The following is a 25,147-nucleotide window of genomic DNA, read 5'->3' on the forward strand; positions in this document are numbered from 1 at the left end:
AGGGCAAAAGAGTAAGGGCATCCGAGCGACGAGGCAAGAGGATTAACGATGGCCAGGGAGACATTTTATCTGCAACTAAGTTTCTGGAATGTTTTGTCTATGTTAAAGTGTGAAGAATAAGACGACTGCTTTCCAGCGAAATCCTCTTTTCTTGGTCCTATCTGATGCTGATAACCATTTACAGCTGGGTTAACTGATGGGCAGCAAGACGGGATTGAATTATGGACCTTGCAAATGTGAGTCCTGTATATATATATATATATATATATATATATATATATATATATATATATATATATATATATATATATATATATATATATATATATATATATATAAAAATAATGAGAACTGTACATATTCTGATCATCCACATAAACGGAACGCAAACCACCGTACGGTCAGTCCTTCGTATAACGAACAGTGGCTGGATTTCTCCCAAATGTTCTTTCGACAATCTTCTTCAGGGGTCGAAGCTGCCGCTTCTTCTTCAGAAAAGTCTTGGCCATCCTCCTTTTTCTCCCTCCTTCCACCTGGCAGTGATAGCAGCTGCCGTCCTTGAAGGAGAGGTCGATCAATACAGCCATTACCCTGTCAGCAAGACCCTCCTTCCTCCCTTCGAAAATATATCCTCTACTGTGGTATGACTGAGCGTCGACAAGCTTCTTCCACTAGTTATTATGCTTACATTCTTCAGTACTTGCTCCTCGAAAACATTTCATGTAATGTTCACGCGATGAGGCTCCCAACATTAAGCAAGAGCAACCAAAGTGTATATGGAAATTCAATACCACCGCTATGTTTATAATATTACAGTTGTTTTTCTGTATAAAAAAAAAAAAAAAGCCCGTTTATGTATATAGACAAGTTGCAGACGGGTTATAAATATTTTTGAAATCATGCATGTCTGAAAGAAATATTCTCTGAAACGCTGGCAAATTAATGTTCCAGTCTTTTAATATATATCCCTCCTATATATATATATATATATATATATATATATATATATATATATATATATATATATATATATATATATATATATATATATATATATATATATATATATATATGTGTGTGTGTGTGTGTGTGTGTGTGTGTATATATATTATATATATATATATAATATAATGGAGAGATATATATTACAAAGACGAGAACATTAATTTACCAAAGCATTTCAGATAGAATAATTTCAACAAAACTAAAAATTTTAAATATACAACAACTGTAAATTAACAAAAAAAAAAAACACGTTTAAACGCTTCCTATTCCTACTGTTACAAATGTTAATGATTTTCTTAGCTCTATGCGAATGATTTTAATTGGCTTAACACAAGAATACTAACAAATATTTTCATTACCTTAATGCCAGACAGGTCCTAGGAAACCCAAGACCAATGCCTTCCCTTATCTAGTCCCCATGCAGTTTCTCATCCTGCGCGGTGAACACGAGGCAATTTTGAGACTGACTGTTAAAAGGGCAAATGGACTCCCACTGCGTAATTCGCCAGACCATGTCGTACTTGGAGTACAAAGGAACAGAACAGGATACAGAATTTAGGCCAAAAGCCAAGCGCTGGGACCCATGAGGTCATTCAGCGCTGAAACGGAAGCTGAGAGTAAAAAGGTTTGAAAGGTGTGACAGGAGGAAAACATCGCAGTTGCACTATGAATCAATTGTCGGGAGAGGGTGGAAAGTAGGACTGAAGAAAGATTATATGAACGGAGGTACAGTAAAAGGAATGAAAGGGGTTGCAGCTAGGGGCCGGAGGGACGCTGCAAAGAGCCTTGAGTAATGCCTACAGTACACAGCATGAGGTGCACTGACGGCACCAGGCGCGCCCCCCCCCCACCCTACGGAATTTAGTACAAAGGAGTTTTCCAGTATCAGTAAACGTAAAGGAGACGGCCGCACGAAAATATAATTTATTAACATAATTTTTTGATTGAAGACTATAGTAAAGGGTGTATGTAATGGAGTACAGGTGAGATAATACGTGAAATTTACCGAGATGGAGAAACAGTCTTCTGTTTATATTATTGATTTCATCCCGGAAGGGATGGTACTAAATACGGCGCCCCTCGGAGCTTTCACCATGTATAGTAGCAGGCCCTAGAGGGATGAACGTAAAAACATGAACAAAAGACGGTAATTTTCTCATTATCTCGGTAGAGTTCCCAGATTATCCCACCTGAACTGCATTATATACACCTTTTTCTATAATGTTTAGAACAAAATAACATTAATATCATCATTTTTCCAATGATAACAAATTCCTATGAAATATCTTGCTTTATCCATGAATCTAAAACTATCAAATAACTCGTTCCAAAGATGCATAGCCAGGTCTCTTCTGCCCCTCTTTTCACACATTCAAACGTTTCTTGATAGGTACTCCACTCCTAATTCACTTACTAACTATCGGGTACTTAGTTTTGTACTTGATTTCTGCAATTACTAATTTTGTATATTTTACAATTTTTTTTTATTTTTTACCTTGATGGCTACTAACAAAACTGGCGTCACATCATCTCGGTTATTGACTGTTGATGAAGGTAGGCTTTGAAAAGTCGAAGACAAATTAAATGAAATAAGCATCTTCTCCTTTTTCATATCATGCATTTGATTTTCCTGATACACGCATATATATATTTCAGAATTTAGCTGTATCACCTTCGCAAGTGAGTAGATCCGGAGAATAAACAATACAACAGTTACTGCCACGTTACATCTGATTTTGGAAATACTGGAATGGCAGCTTTTCGTGAAAAGAAGAGATAAAGAATCACCGTCACACCTGAATTTGGAGATGTTGGAACGGCTGCTTTTCGTGAAAAGAAGAGATAAAGAATCACCGTCACACCTGAATTTGGAGATGTTGGAACGGCTGCTTTTGGTGAAAAGAAGAGATAAAGAATCAAAGAATCACCGTCACACCTGAATTTGGAGATGTTGGAACGGCTGCTTTTGGTGAAAAGAAGAGATAAAGAATCACCGTCACACCTGAATTTGGAGATGTTGGAACGGCTGCTTTTGGTGAAAAGAAGAGATAAAGAATCACCGTCACACCTGAATTTGGAGATGTTGGAACGGCTGCTTTTGGTGAAAAGAAGAGATAAAGAATCACCGTCACACCTGAATTTGGAGATGTTGGAACGGCTGCTTTTCGTGAAAAGAAGAGATAAAGAATCACCGTCACACCTGAATTTGGAGATGTTGGAACGGCTGCTTTTCGTGAAAAGAAGAGATAAAGAATCACCGTCACATCTGATTTTGGAGATGTTGGAATGACTGCTTTTGGTGAAAAGAAGAGGTAAAGAATCACCGTCTCATCTGATTCTGGAGATACTGGAATGGCTGCTTTTGGTGAAAAGAAGAGGTAAAGAATCACTGTTACATCTGATTCTGGAGATATTGGAATGGCTGCTTTTAGTGAAAAGACGAGGTAAAGAATCACTGTTTCATCTGATTCTGGAGATATTGGAATGACTGCTTTATTGAAGAGAAGAGATAAAGCATCACTGTCACACCTGATTTTGGAGATATTGGAATGGTTGATTTCAGTAAAAAGAAGAGCTAAAGAAATAAATTCTTGCTGGATGCCCTTCCCATGTTGAAGTTCACAGGGACTAGCAAGCTGATCAATTTGCAGTCAGGAGTCAGTGTCACCTCCCCAGAACCCGGATGTCTACCACCATGTCGGGATGTATATCCTCTAGTAGATCAGAATATTAAAAAGCTCTGGAAGTCCCTTTAGGAAAATATTGTAACAAATAAAAAAATGAACAGTATTATGTCATCAGTCTCCTTGGTCATATCCTAATATCCCAAGGAGACAAGAAACGACGTTATGCAGGATAATGATTGGACATACACGACTCACTCAAAAGTTCTTGATGTCAGGCGAAAATCCTCCATTGTACGATGACTGTATTGTGCCCTTGACAGTGAGACATTTGCTGGTCGAATGTCCTATTCTTGGGAATGTAGGGCATAGGGTCCTCTCTTGGGGAAGTGAAAGAGATGTACGTTTCATCTTTGCAACGATTCTCGGGGAGGACTAATTTAGACCAGTTATATATCTTTGTTAAGAAGCGGGCCTCCTCAACATTTATATCACATATATATATATATATATATATATATATATATATATATATATATATATATATATATATATATATATATATATATATATATATATATATATATATATATATATTATATATATATATATATATATATATATATATATATATACTATTTAAATGTGTATATACTTATGTTTTATAGATATAATTATATATATGTATATATATATTAGATATTTCTTACATGACATTGCTTTTAAACTTAGGTATTTATCTTTTTCATTTCGTATTTAATGTTATTACGGCGACAATAACCTTGATGTTGCGACGCCAGTTTTAATATCAACAAATAAATCAATCCATCAACTAGCCCCTACATCCACTCAGAACTAATATATAATCCATCGCCCTTCCACCAAACCTCTTTTCCTTTCAGAGGACTCAGCAAGTTTTAGGAATGAGGTCACTGTCCTCACTCCTTTTCGACTCTCGACTGACCAACAAATACTCAATTTGCTTCTTATATCAACAGGGCCACAATGGCTTGATCAGGAGAGAGAGAGAGAGAGAGAGAGAGAGAGAGAGAGAGAGAGAGAGAGAGAGAGAGAGAGAGAGAGAGAGAGAGAGAGAGTGCTTCAAGACCGGGTGATGAGGTAACGTCTAACGCCCTTTTCATTATTACTGGAAGTTAGCCACTGTTGTATATATATATTATATATATATATATATATATATATATATATATATATATATATATATATATATATATATATATATATACTGTATATATATACATATACGCAGCAGGGCTGCTAAAAAAAACGGGTTTAGAAAAACCCAGCCCGAGCGGTTTTTTTTTTTTATAAAAAACCGGGTTTAATGGGGAAAATGCGGGTTTTTATAATTTACTGATTTCTTATATATTTTCTATTTCCGTACTGATTCTTTACCCTTACTATTTAAATCTAGTAATATTTCTATGCCCTCAGTTTCATTTGCATTTCAGCTATCTACTTATGATCCTTGAAAAATTAAGAGAAAAATATAAAAATAAGTTGAGGAGACATGCAAGTCTCCTACTAAGTAAAAGATCCTTTCCCGAGACCGATTTCAAGTCCAGTCTGTACCAATACTGCAGTCCCGTATTTTCAGGGTTAAGTACAGTGACCCCCTTTCATTCTGTTGTCTATCAGGCTCACCCCAAATACAAAGGAAAAAAATTATCCATTGATCAAGATGTGGCAACTGCGTGGCTACCCTCAATTATTGCAGATTTTGTAGCACCTCTGATGGCTTTGCCTACTGGAGATGAAGCAGCCTATCCCAAATCAATGTTGGCAGCCAAAGTAACTGAAACTTTCTCGCCGTCCAAGAGGTGGAAAATAACGGAAGCAAAAGCAGAAAAAATAAGTGGTCCGGTTACACCGCAATGTTGCAAGTTTATGCAAGAAATAAGTTCCCAGCCAGCTTCTACAGCATCAGCTGAGAGGATTTTTTCCACTTTTGGTCAAATGCACACTAAATTAAGAAACTAAAATTTACACAATAGTACCATAACAATGTATTACAGAAGCAGAAAACAGCTAAAAAAGGTAAAAAAAAAACCACCTGGTTTTGTTTTAATTAGAAAATTATTCTATTATATCTTCCATAATTTAAAAAAAGGAGGTTGTAAATATACTTGTTCTACTTTAAATTATGTTTCAAACTACAAGTTACACAACAGAACAATGATAATGGATCATAGAAGCAGAAAACAGCTAAAAACTTTGTAAAACCTGCCTGGGTTTTGTAAGATTAACAAACCCAGCCCAGGCGGGCAAGCGGTGGGTCTCCAGGTATCTACCCATGCCAACCCTGAATTACGCACGCATTATATATATATATATATATATATATATATATATATATATATATATATATATATATATATATATATATATATATATATATATATGTATATATATATATATATATATATATATATATATATATATATATATATATATATGTCATATTTCATTTATGCCATATTTAAAGAAACTACGTTTCTTAGTAAATCTAAGATAATTCCCAATATATATCTCTATTCTCCACATTCTTTAGCACATGAAAGGAAGGCTATTAAATGAAATCTCCGTTTGGTCAAACCACACGCAGACGTCATCAATAAGTACCTGTTATAGTGCTTTAAGACAGTGCGTCATCATACATTAGCATCTGTTTGCATAAACCCAGCGTTCTCCTTTTGCTCAGAGCTGGAGGCAAAGTCACGTAGCCGTGGGAAGTTCTTGGGAACGAGGTCATATGTTTGTTCGTGTGTGTGCATCTTAGTCTTGCTATGTAAAAGTGTAACAGCTTAGATATTAGATCGACATGGGAGATCATCCTGTGCAGACCAATTGAATTCTTTTGTAAATAAGTCTTTATAACAGAAATACAAGAAAAACCACTATGGAGTTTGTCTGAAATCCTGCAGAACATTGGTCTGATCTTCAAAAACAGTCTTATTCTACAGCCATGGAGAAACTGAAGATGTCATAACCAAACTCTGACTGAGTTCCAAACACAGTCCTTATAACCAAACACCAGGAGGAATTTCTGATGAAATACCTTCATATAACATATATATATAATATATATATAGACACACACACACACACACACACAGATATATATATATATATATATATATATATATATATATATATATATATATATATATATATATATATATATATATATATATATATATATATATGTTTGTTTATGCATTTTGTCTGAAGTTCGAGCAAAGTACTCCTAACTTTTCAGCCGGCTTTCTTTGGCAATCATCAACTATATCATGAGAACAACAAACTTACAAATATTCTCCACATTCTTTAGTTAATCAAACTCGCAGGTATGTTGAATAAAAAAAAAATTAAATCCAAACATCTGTCATCGGAAATGTCCTCATTAAGCAGTCACAACTCACGTCATCGAGGACACCAAACACCCGATTTCAATTCGAATTTCAGTTGATACGTCTGGAGGGGGGCCTTCTCACCGGAATTTAGAATGGAATGGAAGATAGAATTTAGGCCAAAGGCCAAGCTCTGGGACCTATGAGGCCATTCGGGGATGAAAGGGAAATTAAGAGTGGGAAGGTCTGAAAAGTGTAACAGGAGGAAAACCTCGCAGCTGCACTCTGAAACAACTGATAGGAAAGAGTAGAAAGATATAAGAATATGAATGGAGGCACAGTAAAAGGAATGAAAGGGGTTGCTGCTGGGGGCCGAAGGGACGCTGCAAAGAACCTTAAGTAGCGCTTACAGTTCATGCCCCCTGCCCCGGCTTCGGGACCACCGGAATTTATTCAGGGGCACTTGAACAAATAACAGAAAAGTATACAACGGAAGGCTGGTGACCAGTACTGCAGTGGACCGCCGCCACAAAAGAATTTTAATTAAAATTATCGCCTTTGGCCCTTCGCCCTCGCTGGCAGATCCACACTTCCTTGGTGGCGCTTCTCTCTCGTCCTTCAAATCCTGTGCTTCATCCCTCCGGGAATATTCGAACCTTGTCCTTAAATTGGCTTTATAAACCTGGTTTTTAGCTTTCCATAAGTTTCCATTTGGTTTCTGCATGTTTGATTTTTGCCCGTGTAGAAGGTGGAATAGAATACAGAATTTAAGACAAAGGCCAAGCGCTGGGACCTTTGAGGTCATTCAGCGCTGAAACGGAAATTGACACAAAAAGGTTTGAAAGGTGTGACAAGAGGAAAACCTCAAAGCAGTTGCGCTATGAATCAACTGTTAGGAGTGGGTGGAAAGTAAGATGAAAGAGCATGTGAACGGAGGTACAGTAAAAGCAATGAAAGGGGTTGCAGCTAGGGTCCGAGGGGACGCTGCAAAGAACCTCAAGTAACGCCTACAGTGAACCGCATGGCGTACACTGACGGCAGTACCCCCCTACGGGAGTGCAGAAGATAAAAAGGGAAGAGGGGTCCTGGCGAAAATTTTTGACAGTTCAACCGGAGGGGCCTTTGCATTTTTATTACTATAATTATTCATTAATTGATAGCATTTCTTGTAAAAATAATATTTCCCAGACAAACTCTACATAAAGTGTTCTTAATGAAAACTTACAAAAAAAAAAAAAGTCTCGGCAGAAGAAGAATTAATAAAGATGATGTTAAGAAGGGTAATTTTCATCATTACAAAACAGGAATAAGTATCCTCATCAAAGGATGTTATTTCAATTGCAAATGAGTCTATATAGCCTACTTAATTGTACCAATTTCATTTCCTGCATCCTCAGTTTGTAGTTTCTCAGACTGATTGATTGATTGATATGTGGCTTTTAAAACTGGCGTCACAACATATAGGTTACTGAAGTCGTAATAAAATTAAACAGGAAATTAAAAAGATAAGTTTAAAAGGAGTCTCAAATAAGAAATATCTAAAATCAAACACACACACACTCATATATATATAATATATATATATACATACATGTATATATATATGTATATATATATATATATATATATATATATATATATATATATATATATATATATATATATATATATATATATAATATTGCAATGACTGGGACCGTTTGCTCGCAACCTCACCCGTTTTTACATTTGCAAAGTAATTGAGAAAGAAATAAAAATGAATGTCCCTCATTAAGTACTAGAACTGAGGTTTCCACTCGCCCCTTTCATAAACCCTCTCCTTCATTCCCCAAAATGCTTAATTAAGCGTAATCCTCTTCTCTGTTCACAATGACTGACTAAGGACTATATTTTCACTTGACCATCGAACCTTCTTGGCGTCACGCAGGCCCAAGGAGGAGCCCACCCACAAAAGAGAAAGCTGGCGCCACCATATTGAACACGAGGGTTATTGTGGGACCATGTGATCATCATAGGAAACGTGACGAACATTGACCCTTGTGCCATCTGCCCGAGATGCTCGACGTAATCCCCGAGGTTACTTATGGGCGAGGCAACGGAAAATCGAGAGACGCACGCCCGATGCAGAAGAGCTCAAATGTCCTTAACCTTGCCTGCCCTTTGAACTTACCACGTGTTCGACCGCGAGGCTCGAACCAGAATCTTGTAGTGGCATTATAATTCCCTCCTTCATGGCCAGCACCCTATTGAACGAGGACATCATCATCTAGGGCTCTAGGCGAAGGTAATGTACTGGAAATAAGTTTCTTGGTCAGTCACGATTCCTGTTATTTCTCTGCCTAAATTTTCATTTATTTTTTTCATTGTGCGATCACCCTCAGTAATTTGTGTTGGGGCATTCAGTGTTAACGTAATTACATTTAGTGTTGAACTGAGTTATCTGGCAACACCTGTTTATCTTTTGAGCACCTTATTATTCCTGCAAATACACTGTCTTGCATGTTTGCAGATATTCCTCGACTGTGGAATCTCTCGGCTCTATCCCACGTGCAGTTCCCTTTCTACCCCTTCTGCTATGTTCCTGTTATGAAGACATCACCAGCAAGAATATTTATCCTGTGTAGAATTCATTCATTAGGCAGGCCTTATTATTATCAGCCAGTAATTCCATTCTTCTGATCTGTGTTATGTAAATATAATTAATTAAGAGAACCCTTGAGTTTACGTGACTCCCTCACATGAAGAAGGCCCTAAGCCATAGATTTCCTTTGTTTTGTCTACGAATTGTCCTAATATTGAGTCAGATGTGTGATAAATAAAAGGAACTCCCCCTGCATTATCGTTGCAGCCCAGAGTCAAGTAAGTACCCCTGTAACATTCACAGAAATATATATATATATATATATATATATATATATATATATATATATATATATATATATATATATATATATATATATATATATATATATATATATATATATAATATATATATATATATATATAATATATATATATATACATATATATATAGATATATATATATATATATATTATACTCGTATAATCATTAATACGACTGAACATGAATAATGAACGCTTCTAGTAGCCCTCCACCATTTTAAATAACTAAAATATCAAGCAGACCACACAAGAAGCGAGCAGGACTCGTTGAGCCGCTCCTAGTGAAATTACCAATTTGACACGGCTGCCGTAAAATCCCACCCCTCTCTCCTTCTTAACGACCTCTCCATTGTATCCTTTCCCGCCAAACCCTTTCTGCCGATCTGCTTTCTATATTCCAGGTAGAACTGAAAAACAAAGACTGAACACCTGCATCAAAGACGCCCCAACTAACGGAAACCGCGCTCCTCGAACCCACGCTAGAAAAGCGGAAATGGAAGGCATGTAAAGAGGCAGGTCAGGAGTCAGAAGTGAATTCGTTTACCCAGCCCCCCACAGAAGCCTCTGTCTTTGTTGCCCGGAAGCCCGGGTCTTATCAGTGCCTGTTTAAGAAATGAAGACCTTATTAACGAGGATTCCAAGCTGGTCTCATACTCAAGACATCTTGTCCTAAGAATCGAAGGTACTGTGTGGATTTGGAAAGTTATTTCGGCAACACATTCTTTTACTTTATTTCTCACTGCTCATTTTCATCCCCTTGCAATCCTCTTAAAGGCCTAAATGGAGTTGTGTAAATTTCACTTGTTAAAGTAAATCATAAATACCACTCCCCAGTTTGCATTTTATTTTATATTCAATGACTCCTCTCTCAGCCTTCAGCATCCCAGTTAAACGTTATTCATTCGCTGTAGCAATCGGAGTGATCGTGTGTTTTTGTATTGCAGAATAGGTGTCTGCACTGCTGCGTTACTCATCGGTCCCACGATGCCTTCCCCTTTCATCAACCAACTTTGAGAAGATTTCCTCAGGATATAATTGGGATAATTGTGGAAATTTACCTGTTTATGCAACATAACTTGCATTGCCCTTATTAATTTTAATGTATTCTTAGAGATTCCCTCAGAGTATAACCTGGATGTTTGTGGCAACCTTGCTTTGTCAACCAACGTAATAAGGTGCCAAGGAGCCAGTGCTTAGAGCTCCCTAGTATTCTTCTTCTTATTTATGTAATTATAATTGAGTGAAACAATATGACCCTATGTTGGATGCAAATGGGAAAAAGCACGTTAAAAGAAGAAGAAGTTGGATGCAGACACATCTCGGGTACGAGAACACCCCAAGTAACCCCGTCATATCTGTGAAAATATCTATAAAACATAATGCATACATACATACATACTGTGTGTGTATATGATATAAATGTTGTTGAGGAGGCCCAAATCCCTAACAAAGGTATATAACTGCTCTAAATTACAATCCTCCCCGAGAATCGTTGCCAAGATGAAACGTCCATCTATGTCACGTCCCCAAGAGAAGACCCTATGCCTTACAGTAGATTCCCAAGACTGGGACATTCAACCAACAAATGTCTCACAGTCAATGGCACAATACAGTCATCGCACAATGGAGGATTTTCACCTGACATAAAGAACCCCTGAGTGAGTCTTGTATGTCCAATCCTTAGCCTGCACAACATCGTTTCTTGTCTCCTTGGAGACACTGATGACGTAACACTGAGCATTTTTTTATTTGTTACAATATTTCCCAAAGGGGCTGCCAAAGCCTTTTAATTTTCTGATCTACTAGGGGATATACATCCCGACATGGTAGTAGACATCTTCTGGGTTCTGGGAGGTGACTCCTAACTGCAAATTGATCAGCTTGCTAATCCCCAAGAACCCCAACATAGGAGGCCATCCAGCAAATATTTATTTCTTTACCTCTTTTTTTACTACAAGAAGATGTAACGGTGATTCTTTATCTCTTCTTTTTACTAAAAGCAGCCATTCCAATATCTCCAGAATCAGATGTAACGGTGATTCTTTACCTCTTCTTTTTACTAAAAGCAGCCATTCCAATATCTCCAAAATCAGATGTAATGTCATTCTTTACTTCTTCTTTTTACTAAAAGCAGCCATTCCAATATCTCTAAAATCAGTGGGTGTGAAGGGTTAAAAGATTCCAAAGACTGAAGAACACCTCTTGTGTCACAATATACAGTAAAACTATTTCCAATCTCAGTTAAAATTTTATTATGGCCTTTAAAATTCCATGCAGTTCTGCTGTAAAAAATAGATGCAATCGATGATAGTCTCGCTTCTATCTACATCAGGGTAGGTCGCTCCAAAGGCGTTTCAGGGAAAGCTTAACAGCTTTCCTGACTGAAAGGTTTAGGTACACTAGTGACCTGTCTTCTGTCAAAGGTCCCAACCTATGAGATTATTCAGCACTGAAATGGAAATTGACAGTAGAAAGGTTTGAAAGGTGTGACAGAAGGACAATCTCGCAGTTGCACTATGAAACAGTGTTAGGAGAGGGTGGAAAGTCAGATGGAAGAAAGAGAATATGAACGCAGGTGTAGTACAAGGGATGAAAGAGGTTGCAGCTATGGGCCCGAAGGGATGCTGCAAAGACCCTTAAGTAATGCCTACAGTGCACCGTGTGAGGTGCACTGACGGCACTACTCCCCTACGGGCAGAGCCTCTTTGAAAGCCACTGGCTAAATCTTAAGCTCACTTTTGACAGAGTCTGCCTTTTGCTGTGGCACATCTGATTACTCTCACCGCTATTTGGCGGAGCCTCTCAAGCGACCCTTGCCATCTTCTTTAAATAGCTCTTGGTTGGTAAGAGCTCTACAAGTACCATTACCCAGAGCATTAGTAAAACAATTACCTTTCAGTCAGTAGCAAATCTTAATTTCTCAACTTACAACCTTATACCTTATCGCTGTATTGTTACCTTCTTCGTCATGTGTGTGTATGTATATATATATATATATATATATATATATATATATATATATATATATATATATATATATTTTTTTTTTTTTTATACATATATATATATGCAATAGTTAAAACAAGATGCACTATATGTCTCTGAGAAAACCAGAGCTACTTGTTCTATGTGACACATGGGGCCCTTCTGAACACCATGCTTATAATATATATATATATATATATATATATATATATATATATATATATATATATATATATATATATATATATATATATATATATATATATATATATAAGTTTGATAACTTGTACAATTGTACTGTGCCTTCATATAAAGGATAACAAGACCTCATTTAAACAGGATGTTATATGACAGAGATTTGATTCACAAGAGTTCCAAGCTTTCAAAGACTAACTGTCCCCATCATCCAGTAGCCGTAAAATGACATGACACGCAGTCATGATATATTATGAGTCTGATTCTGTGTGATGGCTCTCGTATATCCTTTAACCTCCATCTCCTATGTGGCCCTGTCTTTGTGTCCTTGACTTTCTACCTGTGGCTTCTTCCAGCGGCGTGCTGTCCACGTTGTCTCTCCTCGTGATTTGTTTGTCCTCTTATTAGTTATGTACATTATTTTCCTTGATAAGATGGATCATTTTATTTGTAGAATAAAATGCGGAATTTAGGCCAAAAGCCAAGCGCTGGGACCTATGAAGTCAATCATGAGCCGAAATGGAAACTGACAGTAAAAAAGGTTTGAAAGGTGTAACAGGAGGAAAACCTTGCAGTTGCACTACAAATCAATTGTTGGGAAAGGGTAGAAAGTAAGGTGGAAGAAAAAGAATGTGAACAGAGGTACAGTCAAAAGAATGAAAGGGGCTGCAGCTATGGGCCAAAGGGACGCTGCAAAGAACCGTAAGTAACGCCTACAGTGCACCGCATGAAGTGCACTGATGGCACTACCGCCTTACGGGAGCTATTTTACTTGTATTTGTGTATAGGAAGTTTATGTTCTCCTGGCATTTTTTTATATTTTGTTTATTATTTTTTTTTTTTGCAGTGCTTGGCCACTGCTGACGACTGAGTGCAGTGCCTGATGTTTTGTTTATGTTGTTTGCTGAGTTCTTAATAGGATTTGCCGCCTTCACCAAAGTATCTCTCTTCACAATCTACACATACTGCCATGTATATTCCCCTTTTTCTCTTACTTCTTCCACCTTTACCAGTTTTTTTCATTTTTCTTTTTCTTTTATATTTTGTTCCTAATTGTGTTTTTATAATTACCTAGCAATTTGAAAATATCTAGTTTCCCGCTGAGGGATGTTATCCGTGACTGTACTTAATGTCTTCCCCTTAAAATAGTTTCTTTTCCTTCTCTCCCACAAAAACAGTTTTCCCCTGCCCTGGCGCGTGGGCTTTCCCACCAATCCTTAGGTTATCGTAATCTCCTGAAGCTGTCCCTCAAGTACCCAAGCTTTTATCCAGAACCCACTAAGCGGATCCTATCTTCCTCTAAGAAAGTGGGACTGTAAATCCTAAACTTGCCATTGCTCCAATTTTAACTTCTTTCCCATGCTTGAGAATATATGTATGTACGTATGGGTTGATATTTGTCTTCTTTCTGTGTATAAACCTTAAATTTTACATTTTCCCCTTCCTTGTTTACCATTACGTCCAAGAGTGGAGTTTCTCCCTCTTTCTCAGCTTCTAATGTAAATAAACTTAATTTGCTCATTTAATTTATTTACGTTGTCTAGGAGCTTGTTTAATCCATGTTTATCCCTTACAAATAACCATGATGTCATCTACGGACCGTACCCATTTGATGAGGTTCATGTTCCCTACATTTACTTGACCAGCCTATTCTGTTTCAAACCACTCCATGAAATTGTTGGCTAAGATCGGCAAAGGGCCCGAACTCATAGCTATGACTTTTTTTTTTTTTATTGTACAAGATGGTTTTTCCCCCATTTAAACACACTGACGCTGAGAGCCCCTTCCATCAGTCTGATCAGAACATCATGTTCTAGGTCACGTGTCAATTCCTTCCTCCATATTCTTTTTTATTATTTCTAGCAGTTTCTTGATTGGTACGTTGGTAAAAGGGAATTTACATCCAAACTCGCAATTTTACAATCTCTTTAATTTTTGATAATTCCTCTATGATCTGCTTGTTATGTTTCAAGTGCCCTTTTGATACCAACCCCACCCATTTTCCCATTTTGTTGGAAAGAAATTTCTCCAGCCTCTCTTTGCGGTGCCAGGATCGGTCTTAGCGGACAACCTTCCTTATGGATCTTAGGGCTACGGTAAATACATGGGATCTCCGGGCTTTCCCCAGTTTTAACCCAGTGTTCCACTTCTTTCCTTTTCGTTTTATTTAGGATTTTTGCTAACGCTTCCCTTAGCTTTTTGTTAAAATTGCTTTGTACCCTGCCACCCCCTTTTATGTCCGGCTTTTTTAAAAATAATCATTCTTACTTGTTTTCGTAACTTTTGGTATCCATTATTACTACCGCTCTACCTTTACCTGCATTGCAAATCTTTATACCCTTATATTAACCGAGTCTGTAAAGGACCTTTAGTAACCCCTTTGGAAACATGAATCTATTCAACTTAAACCCCACCCACAAAGCCCCAAAAGAAAGCGGCCTCATTCCCATGTTTCTTCGTATCTAAATCCCTTATAGCCTTTACACATTTCAATGAACAATCGCAGCAAACATTAGATTCTACAATGAAACGTCAGCGGTGGCCAAGCACTGCTGGTACAAAAGCACAGAATAGACTGAAAGAACATGAACTCATACAAACAGAGACAAATAAAACGCCCAGATTGGTGGTAGAAAATGCCTTTGTACCATGAACCGATATTGTGATGGCAAGCAACACTGGAAGCAGTGTTGAGGACAGCGTATCAAGGAAAATTATAGGTCTAACAACAAATAAGACAAACAACAGCATCGGGCGAGACAACGTGGACAGCACCTCCCCGGAAGCCGCCGCAGGTCAATGACATGAAGCCAGGGCCACACAAGAGATGGAAGTTGAAGGATTTAGAGAGAGACAGCACATGGGATCGGATCAATAAAAGCCTTAATTCCCTTCCCCAGACGCAAATAAATACAGCAAGAACGCGTGTCTGGTAATTTTACAGACAGGACAGTTACAGTCCTTGAAAGCTTGTAACTTTTGTTAATACAATATACGTCATGTGCCATCCTGTTGAAATGAGGTCCTGTTATTCTATATAATCACTGTACGGGAACAAAGCATGAATTCTTCTTATATAGTCTTTTCGCACACTCTGCAACCTATTAGACATTTACTGGATGTTACTCAGAACGCACAAATTCATGAAATTTCAATACACCACTGAAAATCTATTTCGATTATAACTAGGCTTACTCACCTCAACAAAACTATTTTAAAAGAATAAAAATCTTTTCTCGTGATGAAGTAATTAGGAAACGAATCTTCCGATGTTATGGGCAAAATAAAGACACACTTCCAATCATAAAATCAATCAGCAAAGAGTGAAATAATGAAAAAACAAATTTTGCACACATACCTCGTGTATATCTTCGGGTCTGAGATCCTGTAGTCCTTTTGGAGTTGACTGTACAGTTATCCAGATGACAAAATATTTAAAATAAGCAATTGTTACGATTAAAAGGTGCAAACGCACTCATCTGGCTCTTAATGATTTCAGAAAAGCTTCTGATGACATGAGAGAGAGGGAGGTTTGAATCCATACTATAATTCTCTAAAAAAAGTAACAACCATAAAGAATTGAGCAAATCTATGAACAGACGAAAACAAAACTAAAGTTTAAACCTTTAAAATGTAATAAATTTCAAATACATCTGTATGAGAGGCCAAAAAAGCAATAACAATGAAGTTCCCCTAAAATCAATACGAGGACCATTAATATCTACTTTTAAGTCATAATTACCAATGTACGAGAGCCCTTTCCCGTAAAAAAAATCACTGAAATATATAAAAAGGGAAATATGTCATACTGGGACCAATGAGCATGTAAAGAGTCATCAAAAACCTTTATGCCAGATTTACAAACTGAAAAATTGACTATGAAGCTTTCTTCACGTATTTCCATCAGAATAAATGCTTTGGGTTTCCAATGCATCTGGATAACAACATACCATTACTGGTGAGGCAATAATAAAAAAACACACACTTTAAACAGATGTGTAAATAAATTCCACTCTTAACAAACATTCCCAAAACGCATGCATACCAAGTGTCTTTTCAAGATAAATACAAAAGATGAGACTATCGAGCATCAAACAAGCATAGAGTATGTAAGTGGGACCAAAACAAATTTATAGGCTCTAGGCCAGACCACAACAAGAAAACAAAAACAAAATTAGAAGCCTATAAAATAATGAGGGGAGCTTAGAAATTTCCAAAATCTAATAAATTGTACAATTTTCACGATTGACTTAACCAAGTCAATACAGCATTTTAGCTACCAACAAATTTATTGCCATCCTTTGCAATGACGAAAATCCCTTGATAACGCCATGGCTAAAAACGCATACATATGAAAGATGTCCGCACTTAAACACAAAAAAAATATGCGTCCAATGATAATTCAAGCCCGATCAGTAATGGTATGCACATGGACCACTTACCTGTCCTTGACGATCTCTGAAAAACGGAAAGAAAAATACTATAAGAGATGAATATATAACCTATACAAACCTATTTTAAAATGGCTTCGTCCACAGAGCAACAAGTCAACAATGCAAAGCACTGTACAGTACATGTTTGTAGCTTACTTAACTGAGTTTATGCTAGAGGCTCAAACAGAGAAAATATGACCAAAAATGCAAAGTTTACAAATATGAGAATTAACTGAAAGCAGAACTTTTCTAGGATCAATTTAATCTACGGACACATATGACTGGGGAGCTTTTCTAATTCTTAGAGAAGGCATTTGACTGCTGTATAAAGAAAGTCCGAACAAGAGGAAAAATGGTATTAAGCTAAACACGATTTTCTCATTCCTACAAAATACAATAATCTGGGGTTACCAAACGATTTAATGAAGCCATTGGTTGAAAAGACTTCAGAATTTTTGGGGGGGTCAAAACTAAATGCGTTACAATTAAATGATAAAAGTTTATGCGCCAGATAATGTAATAAACATCTACACCAATTTGTTACCTTTGGCAGAAATGATACCATAAAATATTCAGCAAATTGTAAATAGCTAAGATCCAAGAAGGTGGAACAAGTTTTCAACATGCTCAAAGACATAAATGTGGCTTTCAATACCCTTTACATTATTCATACATATTCAAACTTATATGTAATCTTGTCTTGAGATATTCCACCAAATAATGGCTATATTCCTCACTGGAAAATATTTCTCCATATATTTCTAATTCAATCAAAGCCTATGTTGGGACACAGATAATCCTCTTGCTCTACAAAAGGTTGTTGTTATAGACCTGTATCATCTTCACTTCAGGCTCACTGGAGAGGATTAAATGTGTTCACTCACTGGGGGTGGGGTGCGGATTTGGGGATTAAGCTTAGATTTGGCTAGCCTAAGCTTACAGTAGGTTAAGTCATAAAATGGTTCTAAATGTGAAGAGCAGTAACCTAAGTGAGGTACCTTGGACTGAAATCCTACGGCCAATCTACAAAAGCCTAAGCAGGAATACAAAATAGCCTAATATTTACTACATACAGTATACCATCATGGCAAGTCCTTTTTCCCTAATGCATTAAGCTCAGCGCCAATGTGCTTCAAAACTTTGGTGTACCTATTACCCAGCATTCTACTACTGTCCATTGATCCTGTAGCCTGTATTGTAGAATGGTATACATAAAAGTTCCCACCTACACTGTGAGACATGATCTAGTCAATCCAACTGATGCCTAACCTTCTATGTTGATTAAATGCAATAAAAATACCCTTCACATATCCTGAATGCGCATAATTCACTGAACTGGAAGCCAAGCGGAGATCTTCAAAAAACTATTGCTACCATGAAAACTATATATTTAATTTGAAGCTAACAAGAGATATGATAAAAATTAGGAGCACACAACAGCATAAAGCACTCTGATCCCCACCCTCTGGCAATGGGCAGTTTGTATAAACACAGGCAAACATGGTGTGTAACACAGAGCACTCACATGGAAACTACCTCAACTGCACTTTTTCCTTTGCTTCTTTCCAGCCACATTACGTGTTATTTTGATTGAACCGACATTTTCCTCCATTCTACTGCATCTTTTAAAAATTTCAATAACCTCTTCCACTCCTAATACGGTTAAAACCTGACCATCAGCATATAGGAGCTTCCATGGAACTCCCTTTCTACATTCCTTTGCAGGTTCCTTCATCAGCAGAATTAAAGATGGACTCAGTGATGATCCTGGATGAATACAAACATTTATGTCAAATCTTTTACATAACTATCTGCTAATGTTTTCACTCAAATTCTTGTTTTACAACAACAGAAATTGCTTAGCAAGTCTTTCTGGTACCCTTTGTTTTTGTAATGCCTATCTAACTGCTGTCTTAACATTCTCAGTTCCAGATTTCTTTGCCATGAAATAATATGAACAACTGGTAATTTTGACCATTTTTTCAGCCTTTCCTTCTACACCTTCAATACTTCCACAGAATACTCAAGTAATGTTACTGCTCTAATGTTCAAATTGTTATGCATCTCCCTTTTCCTTTGGTACAGTGCAATACATTTTCCAACTTTTCTGGTCCCATCTCTTCCTATGTCATACTTTTATATACAGTACTGTATTGTATTTTGGTCAGCTCATCAATGTGTTTTTGTCAAACTGCTTATAACTCCTGTTGATCATGGAACCTCTACTTCACATATTTACAAAAGCTCTCCTATTTTCTTCAAATGTCACATTTTCTGTTGGTCTTAAATGAGGATTGGTAGGTCGTAGGAGCCTGTAATCAGGTAGGACATGCCTGCCATCCCATGTATGGCTGGTTAGGTTGGGAAATACTGCAGTGGACAGGAAAAAGCCTCAAACATCTGGCTTTGTAGGTGGGGATGATCAACAAGCTGCTAAACTCCGGTCAGGATGCACACCACATTCTTTGTGAGATTAGATTAGGATGTGTCTTCATTCAGGCAGAACTTGGCATTCCTGGCAGTTGGCTAAGCTGTTGGGTCCAGGGAGGTAAAGTACCCTAATGAAGTTTGACAAGCCATATTTGGTGAGGTCAGACTTCTTTAAGAATTATCAGACAAGAGACAGCATCAAAAGGACAGACCACAGTATATAGGTTGCTTGCAATTCATCCTCAGTGAGGTTAGGTAGAGCCATGCTCCTCAGCTCCTCAGTGTTAGGTCAAACATGTCATCCTGGGAGAAGTCAAATTAGGTTAGGATGTATTAGCCAAGAAACAGCTTCAAAAGTCAAGGTATACAGATTGGGGATCAACATTAAGCATAGTCAGGGAAGCTCTCTAGTGATGTTAGGCTAGGTAGAGATACTGGTAGGCTATATCCCTTTTAAGTAGGATTTTATCTTTCAATCAGTACATTTCTCTTCAATGGTTTATCAACAAACATAAAGCTTTTTTCTGTCACTGCTTTTTTATGTTTTGAGACTATTTCATCATTTCTGTTAGTCCTAAACCTAATCAGATTTCATTCCCGATCCCTTCCTTTTTTCTCAAGTATTACTGTTTTCCTACCATAGTGCCATTACTGCTATAACATGAGCAAGATATAAGCCTAAGAAAATGAAAAATGAGTGGTATGGAATGGTATGGAATGGAATACAGAGTTTAAGCCAAAGGCCAAGCACTGGGACCTATGAGGTCATTCAGCACGGGAAAGGAAATTGATAGTAAGTAGGTTTGAAAGGTGTAACTGGAGGATAACCTCGCAGTTGCACTATGAGATAACTGTTTGGAGAGGGTAGATAGCCAGAAGGAAGAAAGATAATAAGAATGGAGGTACAGTAAAAGAAATGAAACGGGTTGCAGCTTGGGGCCGAGGGGACGCTGCAAAGAACCTTCAGTAATGCCTAAAGTGCACCCCATGAGTTCACTTACCAATGATGGTGAAAAAGACACAGGATGATATAGTCAAGGGAAAACATAATTCCTGAAGGAAACTAGTGTTTAAGTTACAAAATACTGTACTGTTGTTCTTCAGAATGACCAGTACTAAACTATTAACGCATGCATACAAAAATGTCTAAGGTTTCTTACTTGTCACTTGAGGACGTACGCTGATCATATGCTTATAATTTCCATAATAGAGAAATACAAGCATAAGTGAAGTGATGTGGTGCCTTGGATGATCCCATGGGCAGCTTTCAGTTTATTTATGGAAACTGGGATCTGTGAAGGGTGAGAAACGGAAACTATATTAAGAGTACATCTAAGAGAAGTCATAAAACAACAATTTACTGCAGCAGAGCCGTGAAGGAGATGCTCTTATACTTACAAGCATCTGTCAGGAGACCAAAGTGGCGTTCTACATATCGAGACTGGTATTGTGATACAGTATTTTAGCTGTGAAGTTAAGATTTTACTGGAGATATATCAAGTCAAACTTAACTTCATTTCGACCTATGAATGTCACCCAAGAAAGAAACATGCTCACTGATGCAGAAAATTATGACGTTGGAGGGGCTATACAGTGAAATAAAGGTTAACATGAAAGCCAATAAGCCTAACAGGTAATGACTGACTTAAGCCTAACCTAATCAATCAACACAAGAAAGATAAACCCAGGCAGCAGTTTTGTGGATTGAAGTAAATCAAGACCTACAGTGATTTCATCTAAGCAGATAACAATGCATTGCAGTGGAAAACTGAAAGTATGGTACCAAAATTAAGGGAAATCAATAATAAAACCATATGTAGCCTACTTACTATGAAAGGGTGTTGGGAGAAACTGCTGAATATGACATGTCAGAACTGTGAAAATATTGAAGGGTTCATGTTGTTTTGTAAAAGTTGCATAAAAAAATTCTAACATATTACAGAAGGAAAAATAATGCAGGAGAGGTGCTGAAGGAAATAAAAAGAATATATACACAAAGACAACAGTTAGGCTGTATTACAAAGAAAATGTTGATAAATGTCAAGGGGAATTGTGGGATGGCAAAAGAATGTAGTACAGTTGTAGGAAACCTATACAAACCTACAAACTGTGATTACACTAATAAGTTAAGCAAGATGAAATGGATAAGAAAGGTGACAGTAATATGTATGAAAGAACATCAGCTGAAGTAGAACCAACACAGGACACATTAACAAAACTACTGTAAGTTTAGAACACAAAGAGAGTAAGAACATAGTAGTATTTAAACAAACAGGAGTGGAAGTAGGAACTAAAAATAAAACCTGTAGAGAAACATTAAAAATACCATCCCATAAAGCTTTACAGTAAAGGCAAGTGTTACAATAGGAATAGTTGCAACTCACAATGAAAGAAAATGCAGAGGTAATTATGATGGTAAAGGAAATAAAGTAAAAGTACACTTACACTGTAAAAAAGGAAGGCATGATTTAGGGCAAACAGGCAAATCCCTACAACCTAGTAATGACAGACAGACTAGGAAAGAAAGGAGCAACATAAAAGAGGCTTCTGGATCACCCCGTTCACCTGAGCCACCTTGCTACACTTGACAGTATTTTATGTAATCAACAATCAAAAGTTTTCCCTTTAACTGCAAATACGAGTATATTACTCCACCTGTACCACCTTGCTGAACTCTCAAACACTGTACAGTACTTTATATGGTTGATATTTTTCCTAAATATAACTTCACCTGAGCCACCCTGCTACACTTTCAAGTACTGTATATGATCAATATTTTATACCATACTGTACTGAGTAAAACTCAGTGATCCTACCATGGACCCTGAGCCATGGTTTGAATGAACTTAAACCTACACTACATAAAAATGAATGATTTTCATCTGGCAGAGACACTTTGAAAAGTTAATTTCTTGCTATCTTCAAACTGAACAGCAACACTGGTCCAATGCTGATAATTGGAATGTTCATTCCTTATGATGTGAGAGTCACATTAAAAAGCAGAATATTTATTGTTCACTGGTAAAAGGGGCTAGTGTCAGACAAATAATCCATTCAGTTAGGCTAAAGAAAGTAGGGTCAGAATGTTCCAAGCCATAGTTTTTAGAGGTTAATGAGGGCCTGGGTCAAAAAGACTCCAGCAGGTAGCACCTGGCATCCAAGGTTAAGTTAGGTTATGGAAGAGTAAGCTGCAAAGAATCCCTGTTATACTGGCCACAAAAAAAAAGAATTTGAATGAATATTTAGGGAAAACTTAACAAAATATGGCAATGACGGAAATACAGGCAAAGTGGCATTTCATGTTTGTTTAAAAATATATTACACTGTGTAATTCCCATTAGTGCGTGAGGATCTATAGCCTAGAAACATGTAGCACAATCCAAAATAGAATAAAATTGGATACAAGTAAATCATGCTACTCTATAAAGTATTTTTGTCTACGGATTAACGATAATCAAGGATTTTATAAGCAAATAAAATGGATATTGGATGGAAGGAACAAATAAATTCTGAAAATAGAAGTTGGAAGTATACAATAAAAGACAACAAAAAACATTTGATACAAGATGCAAAATATGACGAAAACAAGAAAACAACATTAGATACAAGAATCAAAGAATAACCTGATGAAAAATCCGGGAATTACAAACCCAGTAATTCTAAGCAAGAATCAAAGAATAACTGTATGAAAAATTACTTTACTTGAAGCAATTTAAAGCAAATTTTGTCGGCCGGTTGAAACTAAACTGATTCAACCTGAAAGACAATAGAAAGTTACCTCCTTGTTATGTAGGTCTAAGCAGCATTCCGCCCAACATGCCCCCTCGAAACATCTCTTCAAACGGCAAAACTGTAACCAGTAAACACCATTAGGGTCACGTTTTTGGATTTTTAAAACTGGTTATAATTTTCCGTATTAGCTTGGAGGGGTGGGGACTTTAAATGCTGGCTTTTGAACGGCAATTCAAGCGTTCTTCAAAGGTCAATAACAGCTTTTACAGCCGGCCGACAAAATATTATAAATTCTTGTAAAGCAAGTAAAATAACATTAAAACGTCAATTGCCAGTCTAGCGTCACCGCGGACAGCCGGCTTAGAATTGGTTAATTCCATGAGTACGAAAATTCGGTAAAGATTGAAATCAACAATAGAAAATAAAAGAAGGTAAATATCTCGACGGCAGTAAAAACTCCAATACCAAATAACAGTATAAAGTAAAATAACCCAATACCCTTTATAGCCTATCGACAAATGTACCAGACGTCTTGAGAAACTGAAAACTCGGCCTTGGCCTAAATCTAGGTTTTGCCTGTGACTCAGATACTGCACTGGTAACACTCATAAAACGTTTGATGGGAAGAAATAGAGCATGAATTATTATTTTTTAGAAAGAAGCAGGGAGTAGTCAAACAGTAGCTATGAAAAGACACGCAGCTGTATGCTAGATGGTTAAAAATATTTAGTGTACACTACACTGCCACCGGGAGGCCTAAACAGTACTGTGCTGGCAAGATCTTTGGAAATAGGTATTAAAATTTCCTTACCTTAGTAAAATTACTCGAGATTATCTGTCAAGTTATGTACCATTTCAAACGCACAAGAATATCAGGGTAGTTTATTGCATTATATAACGCTTTAATTATTCACGAACGTGTCATTTTGAGTCATTAAATATTTACACGAGTTTCACGACTTTACACTTAAACGTCAATGTTGTCACTGCTGCACATTTTACATCTTTGGTCATACATCTTTAATAAAAAGCATTTGATGATAAGAGATTTGTCTTAATATTCTTTTATTTTAATATAAATACCGTAAAAATGTTTAAGTTATTTGTAATATTTTATGGTGTAGTTTAAATATTTCTATTCTGCTCAGTCATAAGTAACAACACTTTTGGAAAGAAGCTCGTCATAAAACCGAAAAATGTATAGACCTATTATTCGTGGTTGTGTGCTCCGAGTTAACTACAGTAATTTCAAGAAAAATTTCTAGTTCCTTGGTTGGTAACACACAGATTATATATATATATATATATATATATATATATATATATATATATATATATATATATATATATATATATATATATGTTGTGTGTGTGTGTGTTATACCTATAACATGTGCTGTTCACCTAAATACTGCAACGTTCTGTCATCCTGGATGGTGTAGTCCTTACTATCTGTTATACCATTTTC

General features: G+C 36.8%; 1 protein-coding gene across 1 annotated transcript in view; it reads right to left on the bottom strand.

Moving 5' to 3' along the window:
* LOC136854575 (cerebellar degeneration-related protein 2-like) overlaps positions 1 to 24,667 on the bottom strand; it is a 484,848-nt gene extending 460,181 nt beyond the window's left edge. The window contains exons 1-2 of the mRNA XM_067130955.1: positions 24,491 to 24,667; positions 21,108 to 21,239 (exon numbers count right to left, since the gene is read on the bottom strand). Coding sequence (XP_066987056.1) covers positions 21,108 to 21,171 — 64 coding nt within the window. The 5' untranslated portion in view covers positions 21,172 to 21,239; positions 24,491 to 24,667. The remainder of the gene's footprint in view (positions 1 to 21,107; positions 21,240 to 24,490) is intronic.
* Between the last annotated feature and the right edge of the window lie 480 nt (positions 24,668 to 25,147).

Source organism: Macrobrachium rosenbergii, chromosome 29 (genome assembly GCF_040412425.1).
Source record: "Macrobrachium rosenbergii isolate ZJJX-2024 chromosome 29, ASM4041242v1, whole genome shotgun sequence".
In the NCBI taxonomy this organism is placed as follows: domain Eukaryota; kingdom Metazoa; phylum Arthropoda; class Malacostraca; order Decapoda; family Palaemonidae; genus Macrobrachium; species Macrobrachium rosenbergii.